The sequence below is a fragment of the Hylobates moloch genome, unplaced genomic scaffold (genome assembly GCF_009828535.3).
Source record: "Hylobates moloch isolate HMO894 unplaced genomic scaffold, HMol_V3 SCAFFOLD_9, whole genome shotgun sequence".
In the NCBI taxonomy this organism is placed as follows: Eukaryota; Metazoa; Chordata; class Mammalia; order Primates; family Hylobatidae; genus Hylobates; species Hylobates moloch.
In genome coordinates, this window is record NW_026652284.1 from 70,139,056 (window position 1) to 70,154,482 (window position 15,427).

Genomic DNA, 15,427 nt, shown 5'->3' on the forward strand with positions numbered 1-15,427 from the left:
CACACCCATCCTCTTTTATCTAAAATTCTGAATTAGCTATGAATATTCACATTTTACGAATGAGGAAAGAAATGTGATCTAATGCCTTTTGTCAACAGGTATGTTACACTAAGATGGAGAATGATATACTGAATCTGCGTTTGCCTTTAACGTGTGTATAACTTCGAGAAAAAAGCCAAGGCTGGGCAGTCGGAGTCACGCTGCCTCCTGCTACAGGGGGCGGTGTGTCCTGCGAAAAGTCAAAACGCCGGAAGCTGCCCTTGGTGTTTTTCAGCCTCTTGGTCTTAGGGAAAGTCAGGCCGTGTTTTACATCCAACATATTATTATTCTGATAATATGTGACTTGGCGCCACGCGGACTCTGCATTTAAACACGCACTTAAGGGATAAACATATACGACTGAAAAATTTTCTCCCTTGGTGGGCAGTGTATGGGGCGCGCAGCTGCAATCTGCAAACCCTTGCGGGGCGCAGGGGTTCATCCATCCGCTCAAGGACACAAAGACCTCCATTCTATTCCATACAAAGCACTCCCGGCCCAGAGATCAGGAAAGAGCATCAGCTAGGCCGAGCTAGGCGGCGCCCTCGGCCGGAACCTGAAGGTCAGGGCCGTTGGGCGTCCACGCCGCCTGGGTCCCACTCCCCGCCCCAGCCACCGGCGGCCTAGGCAGCGCTCCCAGCCCAGCGAACTTTGTTCTTTTTGTCTCGCCCCCTGCGCCCAACCGCCTGCGCCGCCTTCCGGCCCGAGTTCCGGAGACTCAACATGAAGCTGCTGGCCAGGGTTTTCTTTACTCTGGGGTCCCGGCTGCCCTGTGGCCTCGCTCCTCGGCGGGTAAGGCGGCCGGGGGCGCGGGGAGCGAGGACAGGGCGTCCCGACGCGCAAAGAGAGAGAACAGGGCGTCCCGGGGGCTCGGGGAGCGAGGACGGAGCGTCTCGGGCCTCAAAGAGAGAGGACAGGGCGTCCTGGAGCGCTAAGAGAGCATAGAGCAACCCGGGTAGCGGGAGAGAGGACAGGACGTCTCGGGGCGCAAGATAAAGGGCAGGAGGTCTTGGGGCACAAAGAGAGGACCCGGCGTCCCTGGGTCTCAGGGAGCAAGGACAGGGCGTTTTGGGGCGCAGAGAGAGAGGACCACCAGGTCCCGGAGCGAAGGGCAACGCCGGAAGTGAGCACCGGGGCCCAGGTCGTATTCCCCTGTCAGATGAAACCCTGATGTGTGCAGGGAAATAGGGAAGAGACGTGATTTTCGAAGTTTTCACAGTTCTGCAAGTTTCCAACTTGTGTGTAAATAGGTAGAAAGAGGTAGGGAAGGATACAGCGCCCATCCACCCCTTAAGGAGTGAGAGAGGGATCAGGCCGAGCGAGCACTGACCTTTGACGTCCTTTGTTGTGAGGAAAGTCCATCTATGTGTTAGTTATGGAATTAAACGCTAATACAAACAAGTTCTCATAAAAATGAAACAAAAACAAAACCCCAGCTGTTTATAGACTCCCCTTCCCAGATGTATAGCTGGGAGAGGTCCGTCTCACACTGGCTTCCCCCTCTCTCTGGCCCACACTCCTGTCAGCATCTCCATTGCACCCATAATGGAAATAAAATACTGCAAGTGAAAACAGCTAGGAAGAAGAAAGAGAAACAAAAACAAAAAGAAGCAATAATATCCAAGACAAGCCCTCCCCACATCTAAATTACAAAATTGTAATAAGAAACTAAAAAGCACATTTTCTTTAGCCAGGTAGAAAAATTAATATGTCAACTGTGAAAAAACTTCTTTTGATTTGGTAGAATAGACAGCCATGGTGTTGTTTTTCAAAAAATACGGGCAGCAGTAGTTCCAAATAGGAATACAAAGAATTAGTATGGTGATTCCCTCAAGTAAGATATCTTTCTTTTAGAAAGTGAGATTTGCTCAGGGTTAGGGTTTTGCTGATTTTTTTTCTCTCCCTGTGAAAACTGGGTTATAGATCATTGTAAAGGAAGCCCATATTTTCTGATACTTTTCAGAGACATTTCTCATTTGAAACCTACAGCAGCTCTGTGATGTCTTCAGAGATTTCATTTTTTAACACACATCATTAGGATTGTAGTTATAAGGTCATATAGACCTTATCCGAGCTCTTCTGACACCATTAGACAATACTGTTTGAGAGGGAGAAAATGAACTCATTTAAAAATTAATTGTAATCTGACAATTTTGAAATTCCTTTGCTGAAGAAAAATATGGAAGTTTAGAGGTTCGGGGTTGGGAGGCAAGAGTGGTTAGTGTGGTTTGTCCCCTTCCTAGCACATGTAGCCTCAAGTTTGAATTCCTGGGAGAAGAAGTCTTTACATCTGTGATGTGGGAGGTTGTTCCAGGGAACATCATGTTTTTGTGTGCAAATACAAGTTGTTATAATTAAAACCCCTAATTTGAATATTTTTGTTATCAAGAACCAAGGCAAATGTTTAATTTGTTATAAAACCTATTTGTGAAGTGCTATGTTAAATTGTGCTGCTGGCTAGTAGGCCTCATTTCAATTTAATAAATATTTATTGAGGACTGGCTTTGTGTCTGGCCCTGTGCTATGCCCTGGGACTCAAAATTTAAAAAATACGAGCCCTGCTCTCAACTGCTGTCAAGTTGCTCTCAGTTCTATTGAGGAAAACATTCAGTCATTCAGTTGTTTATGAGGAAACACTAATTAATTAAGTACCTATTAAGTGTTGGGCATTCTTCGGCAATTTGTGGTTGAAAGACATTCCTACCTTCAATGTACTATAGTCTCATATATTTTTTTTAAGCCACAAATGATAACCAATGAATGGCCTTGAAATCAATTTAGTGGAGCAAAACAGCACTTTGGGAGGCTGAGGCGGGTGGATCATCAGATCAAGAGATCAAGACTATCCTGGCCAACATGACCTCAAACTGGCCACCCAGAATTAACTTGGGTTAGCATTTGGTGAACATCATTCCGGGCATCTGTTCTGGTAAAAGGATGGATAGGCATAATTTTACTTGGATGTCACATTTTCCCTTAGAGTGTAGTCAACATTGTTTCATTGTTTTCTCAAGATGAATATTGTCTTGGAGCAGTATAAAACCAGCTAGATATGTTTTCTTTATTTTTTTTTTAATCTGGAAGCCTAAGTATTTCTTTATTCAGTGTAAAATTCTGGAATATAAGCTCTATGCAGGCAAAGATTTTCATCTGTTTTGTTCACTGTTTATACCTAGAACAGTGCTTGGCATAGAGTAAACATGTAACAAATATCTGTTACGTGAATGAACGTGTGTACTGTGTTGCTATGAACATGTGTATGTTGCTATATAAATCAGATTTCTCGCTATGGTTCACAGTCAGAAAAATCTGAAAAATGATAGTCTAGTGAGTCACCAGCAGACATCAATAGACTGTGAAGATGCAGATGTGTATTATAATGCATATATGACCCAAACTGTGCATACCTAGAGGAGGCAAGGAAGACTTCATGGAGGAGGTGGCCCCAGGAGCCTACTGTTAAACCAGGAGTTGGAATTTGTGTGGTCCCAATGGCAATATAGACCTAAGGAATAGCATGTATCAAGAAGTGAAGGAGTGGCTTATTTATAAAAATTCAAGTGGTTTGGTATTGTGGAGTTGGTGAAGTATGGGAACAGAGAGAAGCGTGTGGAGATGAGATCAGTCAGGTTGCTGGGGGACAGGGCATGGTGGGCTTTTCTTATTTATGTAGAAAATTGAGCATTTACTATTTGCTAGGCACCATACTAGAGATATGAGGATGAGAAGAAGAGCTGATTCCTGCCGTCAAGAAGCATAGAGTCCAATGGCATTATGGTATGATGCGCTGCATGTTAGGTTGGGTGTTCTTGCTTTTGGAAGGGATCCCAAATAAACAGCATCTATTTTTTCCAGTCTGAAAAATGAGTAAAGATGGAAGCCAAAGTATCACTTTTATTGTGGTTTGTGAGAGGAAGCTGGGCCCATCAGCTGGATCTCCCCAAGTAGGCAGACTTACATAACTCTGGAGGAGGGCAGAACATTACCCTCTGAAGGCAGCTGGCTCCCAAGAAGAAGAAGACCAAGGAGGACTGTTCATACCCAGTGATCATGTCAAAATTTACCAGTCATAGCAACTGTCTCTGCACGGACAGATTGTACCTCAGTTTGTGTTGCTATAAAGGAATACCTGAGGCTGGGTAATTTATAAAGAAAAGGGTTTGTTTGGCTCATGATTCTGATGCCTGGACAAGTTCAAGACTGGGCATCAGCATCTGGTGACGGCCTAAGGCTGCTTCTACTTGTGGCAGGTGAAGGGGAGCTGGAGTTTGCAGAGATGAAAGTGAGAGGGTGTTGGGAGGTGCCAGGTTCTTTCACAACCTGCTTTAGTGGGAACTAATAGAGTGCAAACTCACTTGCCACTGCCAGGATGAGGATGGTACTATGACATTCATGATGGATCTGCCCCCATAACCCAGGCACCTCCCATTAGACCCCACCTCCAACATTGGGGATCACATTTCAACATGAGGTTTCAAGGGAAAAACATCCAAACATCCTTAGCAGGTTGACTAAGGGGACAGAAAGAAGCCTGGAGTTGTACTACCTGAGCTTCTCACAGTAGGGAGATGTCAGGACTGGGGAAGAAGCATCTCCTGCTCATAGGGGAGGTATGTCCAGTTTTATGAGAGTGTTGTTGTTGTTTGGTATATATCAAAGCTGAGACCCGAAAGATGAGTAGGAGTTAGCCAAAGGGAGAGATGTAAGAATGTTTTAAACAGGAGAGTAGTCTATGTGAAGTCCCAGCATAGAGGTTATCAGTAGAGACTGGGGAGGCAGGAGGTGAGAGACAGCTTAGTGAGCAGCCTGTCGGCTGCATTAAGGAGTTAGAACTTTGTCCTGAGGGGTGGGAGTTGAGACAAATGGCTAAACCCTGAGTAATCCTCTCATCTGATGAGGGGTAATGGTGGCCTCAGTGAGGGCATGCACTGGGTTTGGAGACACTCAAAGTCGAGTGATATTTAGGAGGTAAAATCAGAGGCCTTGGTGATTGGTTGGTGGTGAGGATGAGAGACGGGGCTGTGCTCTGAGGTGACATGTTGCCATCAAAATTATGAGCAGAAATACGATATCATCAGGTAAGACTGGAAGTAGGGAGACCAAACATCAAAACACCAGTGATGAGGGTCTGAACTGAGGGTAGCATTAGAGCTATTGGGGACTAACATGAACTGGGCTTGGTTTGAATGTATAGGGTAAGACGAAGCCCAGATTTCTATCTTTGGCCCCTGAGCTAAGGACAATGCCAGTCTCTTGAGTGAGGACATTAAGTGGGGGCTGGAGGGAGAAGAGGAGTAAGTGACATCAGTCTTGAAATGTTAGTAGGGTCTGGGGCTCCTCAAGTGGTATATAGATAAATAAGCTACAGAAGTGGAGGAGAGAATGTTAATTCTCTCTGGGAGTGTTAGGGAAGGCACCAGAGCTCTCACAGCTGGGTTTCAATGATGAATGTTGGGTGGACGATAGGGAGCAATTTGTGTAAAGACAGGAAGGTAGGAAAGAGTTCGTGTTTGGGGAATCCTGAGTAGTTTGTTTTCCTGAGTGTAAATTTCAGGGGAGATGAGGCAGAAGAGAGGGGCAGGAGCTAGGTCATGAAGACATACGCTGCGGGGAGCGAAGGAATCCGGACATTCCGCAGCTACCAGGAGCCGTTAGAAGATCTTAAGGAGAGAAGTAACATGATCCCATTAGCAGTCCTCTGGAGATCAGTTAAAAGATGACACAGAGTAGGCCCCCAATGTTTGTGAATGTTGTGAGATAGGGGTTTGAAATCAGGTGGTGGATAGAGATAGACACTGGGGAGGTAAAAGGCATGGGGCTTACAGATGGATGGGATGTATCAGGTGAAGAGGAGAGGAAGTCACCAAGGTGGGGCAGGGCAGGGCAGGTGGTGGGGGTGGGGTTAATGGATGAGTCTAGGCCTTGTAACTTAAGTATGCATTTGAAGAAATTTCAAACTTCCTGCCCAAACTACAAAGCAAACTTTATAGAATTACAAAAAAAATCTAGATCTCAGATATCTCCCAAAGGTCATGATAATGACATCAAAAGAAGGAGGAGTTTTAAAGTTATCCAGAGTTTCTTGCAGCCCATGGTAGAAAGCATGCCATTGATGATTAGCAACTTTTAGTTTTTGCAGAAAATTCTTGGTAGAAAATGATCAGCATTCTCAGCTGTCTTGCGCTCTTCTCTTCCTAAGTTGATGAATCATTCTGAGATCGAAGTGCCAGGGTAATTATAAGTAAGTCTAGAATACAAGGTCAACTGCGCTTTTATCCCTTCCAGTCTGGGAAACCCTCACACTGCACTGTAACATAAAAGCAGTGATAGAACTGTAGGCTTTCATAATTGCTGGAATGATGAAATGATGTTGCCATTTACCTTTAGCCCTGATTTATTCTTCATGCTTCAAAACCATATTTCCTACTGCAGCTTAGGTATCTCTACCTGACTATTCCAGAAGCATCCCAGGTGCAGCATTTCTAATGCAGAACTCATTATCCTCAATGCTCCAACTTGGTCTTCTCATGTCAACCCAGTCATTTCAGTTACAGCATCACTCTGCATGCAGCCACTTAAAACTAGAATCCAGTTACCCTCCGCAGCTCTCCCCTTACTTACCAGGTCTGGCTGGTTGGCTTCTGGGTTCAGGCTAATTTACATGTTAAATGTATGTGGAATGTGTTGTCTTCTCTTAATTTCTACTGCCCTCAGTATCTCTCACCTACATTAATGACTTCTGTCTGATGGGTCTCCATTTCCTTTTTTCTGGCTCACAGTTAAATCTTAATTTTTCTGGAACACAAAGGCAGTGCAGATGTAACAGGGATATTGAGGTAAAGTTGAGAGAGGTAGAAAAGTCTCTCTCAGTTCTTTTCAGTAAACAGGAGACCTGTTTATATGCTTTTAATGAAACAGGCAAAAATGTGATGAAATAGATCAAGAACAAAAGCCCAAGCTCCTGTTGTTGGGCATGAGGCAAGAAGAAATCATGGATCTAGTGGATATCTTAAATATCCTGACTTGATCATTATACATTCTATGCATGGAATAAAATATCACATGTACCCCATAAATAGGTAAAAATGTTATATATTAATAAAATGTTAAGAAAAATAAGAAATAATTGGACCAGGCAATATTAGGTACAGTGGTAACTCATTACGTCCTCATTTTTTGGGACCTTTGCTCTTGCAAGTAGTTTGATTTGCTAACTTCCCACCAGTTCACATGATAGCATCCTGGGCTAAGCATCACCATCTCTTGCCTGGCTTGTTATACAAGTGTCCTAATAGTTTCCCTGCTTCCAACCTTGCTCTCTACACTCCATAGCAGCCAGAACAATCCCCTTAAAACTTAAGGCAGATCATGTCCATTCTTTCTCAAAACTTAGAAGATGTTTCCCACTTGACTCAGAGTAAAAGCCTAAGTCTCTGTAGTGGCTGACTCAGCCTGCATGGTCCAGTCCGCTTTACCTCACTGACCTCTTCTCCTGCCCCTGTCTCCCTCCTTCCTTCTTCACTAGTCACACTGGCTTCCTGACTGTTACCCCATCCATAAGCATGCCGCCTGCTTAGGGCCTTTGCTCCCAATCCCTTTTGCCTAAAACCCTATGATTCATTCTTCTCCTTCACGTCTTTGCTCCAATGTCACCTTCTCAATGATTCATCAGCCTTTGCTGATGAATCTGTTTAAAGTAGCAATGCTCTACCCCTATTCTCTGCCTTATTTTTTCCCCACACTACATATCAACTTTTAATATACTACAAATTTAACTTAATTTCTTTATCCCTCATTCCCCCAAGGATAATCTTGCTGAGAATAGAATATTGTGTCTGTTTTTTTTTTTTTTACTGCTGTACTGCCATGCCTAGAACAGTGCCTGGGGCTTAATATATGCTCAATAAACACTTGCTTAAAATGAATAAATGAATAAACTCTATATCCATCATAATGTCATGTTTATCCCTAATACTTTTTCATGTAAGCAAATTCTCAAATCAAAACAAACTCTTTGCAAGAGCAGAGATTCTAATTTTTGGTTTAAAAAAGATTGTCATTGTAGTTTTGGTTAACATGATAGGGGATCAAGAAGAGATGACTCAAATCAGAGGCAGGCAGGAGTGAAGACCCTAGCTGAAAATTTCAAATTGCCTCTTAGCTCTGTGATTTCATCTCTTTTTATTTTGTTGTATTGGGGAAGCATCTGTTCAGTCTGCATCTAACTACAGACAGATAAGCACTGTAATAAAATGAGATGTACACCCTATAGCATAGAGCACCGACATTTTCAAGGACTCATGTTCACTGATATAAAATATATCATTCCTCAAAAATGTAATTTCTGTCTTGCTCCTGGCAACTGCATAATTCAGCCTAGCCATTGGAGCTTGGAGTCCAGCTAGGCAGTTTCTTTTATATTTGTTCAGCCTTACCTTCAGGTTGCTGTGGCAACAAGATCTGTGCTCTGCAGAAGCTGAGAATATCAGTGGCCTCTGTTCAGTGCCCTGCTGTAAGTTAAGGAGCAGGCAGATGTGCTTAAGCAATCTACACAGTCATGGAGCATGAGTTAACAAGGCCTGTGGCAAGCCTTCGGTGTGGTACTCAGTTATTTTAATGTCCGCAGGGCAACTGTTGGCGTTTGGGGTGAGACAGTTCTTCATTCTGCAAGGCTGTCCTTTTCTGCACTGGAACATCCAGTAGAACATCCCACCTAACTATCCCTTGTATTTCCAGATGCCTCCAGCTAAGGACCACATACACTGTGCTGAAGTGGCAGTGGTGTGGCTGTTGGAAAGAATGCATGCATGGCCTTCTAGCAATCAGACAAAATAAATTGGGAAGTAGTTATGGAAGGCTTCCTGTATTCAGGGAGTACATAAGGTGTTTTGGGAATGCAAAGATGTACATTTTTCAAACTCATCCTTTGAAAAATATGGTTGTCCGGTGTTACCACGTTGACATTTTAATATGGTAGTTAAGGCCCAGTCTGCAAAACTCTTACGTGAATTCAAGTTGGAGTAAATTTGATCTAAAAAATATTGATTCAACCTGAACCAACAGATACTTAGAAGCTCCAAGAAAATAGATGGGAAATATTTCATTGTTTTTATAAATATAGCTCACACTTTAGTGTTTAATATAGAGTAGTTATGCTTCAAGTAAGGTATATGTCCTTATCATGAAATTGATTCTATGCCATATATTTTCTTGCTCTGTTTTCCTCTACGCACTTCTTGTATTGTGTGCTTGCCTATATGATTCAATTTTCTGTTAGCTATTGTTAAAGCAAAAAATTTATGAACATGTTGAACATTCAAGCAATATAAAAGGATATGCAGTGACAGTGTAATAAGGTTATTATTATTATGGTTATTACTATGAATAGTTTCTTGTGGATACTTCTGACAGTTTTTGTGCATATGTCAACATATGTATGAAGATGTCCTCATTTTAAAAAACCACATGAATGGGAGCATGTTACATGTATTTCTCTACCTTGAGTTTTACACTTAACACATAATGTCTCACATTGTTGGTATCCAACAAATACTTATTGAATAATTAAAAAATAATACATCTATAGCAATGTTTACAGTCAGCATATACATTCTAGCTCCTTCTTTTGATAGATAATAGATCCATATAACCGTATTTTGTAATATAGATGTGCTCTAATTCATTAGCTATGTCCCCTAAGGAAACACACATAGATTGTTTTGTAGTCTTTCTATTACAAACAATTCTTTAATGAATCTCTTTGGCTATTTTGAGTCTCTTGCATTTTCAAAACAATTTTAGGATAAGCTTGTCGACGTTCACAAAAAGCTAATTAGGATTTTGATAGGGATTTTGTTGAATCTGTATATCAATTTAGGAAGTGTTGTCCTCTTAACAAAATTAAGCTTTCCAGTCCATGAACATAGAATGTCTTTTTATTTACTTAGGTCTTTAATTTCTTAATGATGTTTTGTAGTTTTCAATTTATAAGTCTTGTGATTTTATTAAATGTATTAGTATTCTTTTCAATATGATTATAAACAGAATTGTTTTCTTAATTTCATTTTCATCTTAATGTATATCTTTGATCATAGCTCCTTCTCCCCCTGCTTCTTTCCCAAATCAATGAGTGTATCTTTTAGATAAATTCCTGCATGTGGATTTGCTGGGTCAGAGAGTATTTGTATCTAACATTTAAAAAATGTTGCCAGATTGGCCTCCTAAGAAATTGCCAGAATTCTTATCAACAGATTGTAAGGGTGGCTTTAATCAGCTGTTTCTTGTATTATAGATGATAAAATTTTGAACCTTACTGGTCTGATAAGAGAAAAATTATGTCTCCTTTTGTTTAAATATGCTTATTTAGTTATAAATATGGTTGTATATTTGTTTTTTGTTTGTGTGGAGTACCTTTCTAAGCCCTTTGCTTAGTTTTTCTATTTGCAAGTAACTCAATACTTGTGTAGATTGATTTAGATTTTCTTTTCTTTTCTTTTTTTTTTTTAATAGGGAGTCTTGTTCCATTGCCCAGGCTGGAGTGCGGTGGCACGATCTTGGCTCACTGCGACCTCCGCCATCTGGGTTCAAGAAATTCTCCTGCCTCAGCCTCTCGAATAGCTGGGACTACAGGCGCATGCCACCACGCCCAGCTAATTTTTGTATTTTTAGTAGAGATGGGGTTTCACCATGTTGGCCAGATTGGTCTCGAACTCCTGACCTCAGGTGGTCCACCCACCTCGACCTCCCAAAGTGCTGGGATTACGGGTGTTAGCCACCGCGCTCAGCCTGATGATTTAGATTTTCTATTCTTGGGCTTATTCAATGTTTAAGATGTCGTAATTTAGGGTCATTGGAAATGACTAATTTTTAAAAACAAGTAGCAAAGAGCTGGATTTCAATCATATATTCACATAAGACTCTACATGTCTGTATCCATGTGCTTTCTAATGCAATTGGAGTCTGGCCAACCAAGTGTTACATTCAGTAAGACAAGCATTTACCGAATGCCTAATTGGTGCCAGAAACTGTACTGTAGTGATGAATATAAGGTAGTGTCCCTGGCTTCCTAAGCATCCTGATATGTTGAAATGAATTGTGGCAACTCCTTAGCAGACCAATTTGGAAGCCTTCCATTTGCCTGTTTTTAATAGGGTGCAATTTAAAAAGTGTTGACAGAGATATTGACAATGTTGTCTGGTTTTGAAGGCCAATTCTGCTGGGTTGAGAAAGACAGTGGGTGGTTCAGGCCAGTGAGAAAGCAGGAGCAAAGGCCAGAAGGTGAAAGTAGTTGACAAGTTTTTGGAATGTCAAGGGCTTGGTAAGTGTAGAGTTTACTTCTATATGGCAGATCAGTCACGAGGTGGGGCTAGGAAAATATTAATACGTTGGCACCATATTGTCCAGTGGCTTAAATGCCACGCTCAAGAGTTTGATTTTTGTCTTTTTGACTTTGGAAGGCATCCATGTTTTTGAAGAATGGAATTTTAATGTGGAAGACCCATCCATAGTGATGATGATGACGACAACGATGATGATAAATAGCTAAACTAAGTGCTCAAAAGATACCTCATTTAGTCTTACAACTTCCATATGAGAGACTATTATTGTATGAATTTTATATATTTGAAACTGGATCTTCTTAATAATGTACCTAGAACACACATTAAACAATTATTTTTGTAGAAATTTGTTTTACATGAAATTTAGTTATGGTTCCAAAATAAAAGCCTTGCCTCTGCTTTCGCTTTTTTTTTTTTTTTTTGTATAGGTTTCTTGTGTGTTACTTAGAATAGGCATCTAGGAGTCACATACTCAGATGCCTGAAGTCCTTGAAGGCCTTGTTTATGAAAGGCCACCTAGTGAAAAGGGCTTACTTTTCCTGTGTGAGTTGGGGCTGGACAGAGCTCAGGCCTTGTCTCAAGGGGGCAGTCATAGTTGTTCTTAATCATGTGGTAAGGTGTACCCAAGTGTTGGTAGAGCTTCTGACTTTTATGTGAATTCTTCCATTATCTAAGTGTTGGCTCAAGTTTTAAAAACTTTGGGCTGGATAACAAAACATATTTGGCCTAGAATCACTAATCTACTTTTATTTGAGATATTTACCCTAGACATTTTAGACTAGCCAAAATATACTTAAGTAATTTAGATATATATCTCATTGATATACAGTTCTTATCCTTGAGGGGAAGGTGCAGTGTCAAGACTCTCAGAACTGCCATTTTGAAGATTAAAAGTGTAATCATGTCTCATTAGTTTAGATGCTGTAGTTTTGGAATACATGAAGGAGGAAGCTATTGTTTATATGATGTGGGAGAGGGATGAGTATGGTGAGGAAGGTAGGTGATAGCTAATTTTTTGAGGGAGAGATTTAGAGCTTGTAACTAAAAAATAATTCTGTATTGCCAAAGTTGGAAGACTCTAGAAAGTTTTAAGAATTTTAGGTCACTAAAGATCTCCAGAGAAATCAATCTTCATATGAAAGATGTTATTTATATTTTTGAAAAAAACTTATTTATCTAAAAACCATAAAGCAAGACTTGAAAATCTTTAAAAGCCTGTTTTGTATCTACTTTTTATAATTCAAAAAAGCCCAACCAAAATACTGTTTAAGGTTATTAAGGATGCTTCCTTGTAGAAACGGGATTGAATATGATGGGATCCTGTGAGATCTGATCATCTCAGTGGGTCTTAAGGTTGAAATGAACATCTTCCTTTTAGGCAGAGAAGATGACTTGAATTTATATTAACACATGTGCTGTGTATTGTCAGAGGGTAATGAGAATTAAAATAACTTACCAATTTCTTCACTTTGGTTTGGTGGGGAAGTGGAATCATAAGGTTAGTACTGATCAGATCATATAAGATAAATAAAAATGTGCTATGTAATAACCTGTTACATTATAGACACTAGGAATTATTTTTATCACATGTGACATTTTTACCTTTATATCCTTTTCTCTACCAGTGAGGAGGTTGAGGAAATGTTTTAAAATAAATTTAAAAAGAAAGTTTGTATGAAAATATCTTGTTTAATTATTTTCATGAAGTCCCATATCAAATCCCCTATACACATTAACATTAAAATGTTAAAAATTATGGTAAAGCCTTCAGAAAATTAGAATACTTTTTTTATTATTATTACTTAATGACAAATTTACCATTCTACTTGAGTAAACTTCTTGATTCATCATCTTAATGAAATAGTTCTGAAGGCAGGTGGCAGCCTTAAGGAAAACTGCCACTTATGTAGAAAAAGATTATCGTAGAGTTGCTTGGATTACTGTGCTTTGGCAAAAGGATATGAAAAGAAAATGCTTTGTCAACATGAAGCTAAAATAAATGTGATGACTGGCATGGAGCATAACAAGATTTACAAATGTATCTTCAATTATTTTATACATGATCTCAAATTTTGTCTTTCAGTAACTTTTTTTCTGCTTATAAAGATCTAGTCAAACTTAATGGATAGATTTGGAAAGTACTAAAAACCAAACAAACAAACAAAAAACAAATAATTATCTATAATCTCATCACTTAGCCATAACTGTAAAGTAATGGGTGGACGCTGAAGTCAGATACTGGATTTAAGTCTTTATTCCCTGTTATTATTTATCTTTAAAAGTTAGCTACTTGACCTTTCTGTGCTTCAGTTTTTTTCATCTATAAAATAGAAGTAACAATTGAATTTACCTTATAGAGCTGTTTTGAGGACTGTATGGTAAATATTGAATCTACTACTTACTGTTGGTATTTCCTTCTAGTCTTTTTTTCTAAGCATATATTTTTATTTGTAGTTAAAAATATACTGTATATTTGTTTCTTTTTTTTCATTTAACATCACATTATAAACATTTTCTTGTGCAATTGCCAGTTGATGAACAGCCTCTTTCTAAATCATTGACCACATTTCTTATTCTTTCCTTAGGATAAATTTCAAGATATCCTGAATCAACTGATGACAGCCTATTTAGCTTACAGGAATACTCTGGAAGGAAATGGTAGCTTCTGGAGTTTTAACTGGAGTTTTAATCTTGCCACCATGACCTAATGGAATATCACATAACCTCCCTGGTGTGACCATTAAGCTTAGCAGGATCTCAGAGAATAGACAGAGGAATATGCAAGCCGGTTATCAGAGAAGGCTCTGGAGCCTGTCAGTCTGTTTGAACCTTGGTTCTGCAACTTTGGCAATATATATATTTTTTATCACTCTGAGAGCCCTTTCTGAACAATAGGATAAAACTAATACCTGTTTCATGTGGTTGTTTGGAAGATTAAGTAGTTTGATATGTAATCCTGGCAGGTGGTAACTACTTAATGAATGTTAGCTCCTATTGTTCATTATATTAGATACCTAAAGTTTGTTTTATGATGAAATGCGAGAGAATGGCAGTGATGTTCGCATGTAATGTGAGTACAAGCTGTTACATATAAAATAGGGCAATACAAATATGTTTTACTCCAAAATGCATTGATTTTCCTCCCATTTAAAATAAATAACAGAAATATTCTGTTTTATGTTTTGTGGCCAGAAGCTAGCATGGGAAGAGGCATTTGATTTAATCATCCTTATAGAGAATTTTTAACAATTTTCTTCAGTGATTCAAAGGTGGAAAGTGATTTTTGTCCAGATTATTCTTATTGAAAGACAAAAATGCTTTATGTTAGTTTTTTAAAAATTAAATTTGGTCAGGTATGGTGGCTCATGCCTGTAATCCCAGCTCTTTGGGAGGCTGAGGGGGGCGGATCATGAGATCAGGAGATCGAGACCATCCTGGCCAACATGGTGAAACCCCATCTCTACTAAAAATACAAAAATTTAACTGAGCGTGGTGGTGTGTGCCTGTAATCCCAGCTACTCTACTCGGGAGGCTGAGGCAGGAGAATCGCTTGAATCCGGGAGGCAGAGGTTGCAGTCAGCCAAGATCACGCCACTGCACTCCAGCCTGGCTACAGAGTGAGACTCTGTCTCAGAAAAACAAACAAACAAAACAAAACAAAACAACCAAACACACAAACAAAACACAACAAAATTTAATTAAGCAAAACACCTGCAGCTAATAATGGTAGCATTTGTAGTGCTTACTATATGCTACACACTGCTCTAGGTGATTTACCTGTAATAACTCATATAATCCTCACAATGCCATATGAAGAAATTTATTTTATTGTCCTCATTTTGTAGATGAAGGAACTGAGGCACAGAGAGGTCAAATAACCTGCTGAAAGTTACATAGCTTGGGAGAAAATTCTGTGCTATGTAGTCCAGCTCCAGAGCCTGTGCTTTTTAAATCAGAAAGCAAAGAATAATAAGTACAATACCAATATGTTTGCAGTGAGTTTGTGTTAATACAAGAATTTGATTGCTATTAAATTCAAGAGCATGTTT

General features: G+C 39.8%; 1 protein-coding gene across 5 annotated transcripts in view; it reads left to right on the forward strand.

Moving 5' to 3' along the window:
* The first annotated feature begins 539 nt into the window (after positions 1–539).
* Positions 540–15,427, forward strand: part of DECR1 (2,4-dienoyl-CoA reductase 1) — a 239,319-nt gene continuing 224,431 nt past the window's right edge. For 2 of the 5 annotated variants that reach the window (XR_004370965.2, XM_032760012.2), the window contains exon 1: positions 541–831. Coding sequence is in view for 4 of the 5 variants with exons in the window: in XM_032760012.2 (XP_032615903.1) it covers positions 763–831 (69 nt within the window). In the remaining variant the exon portion in view is untranslated. Of the gene's footprint in view, positions 832–14,721; positions 15,374–15,427 lie in introns of those variants that run through there. The other 3 variants (XM_032760011.2, XM_032760014.2, XM_058443726.1) reach the window with 3 other exon arrangements.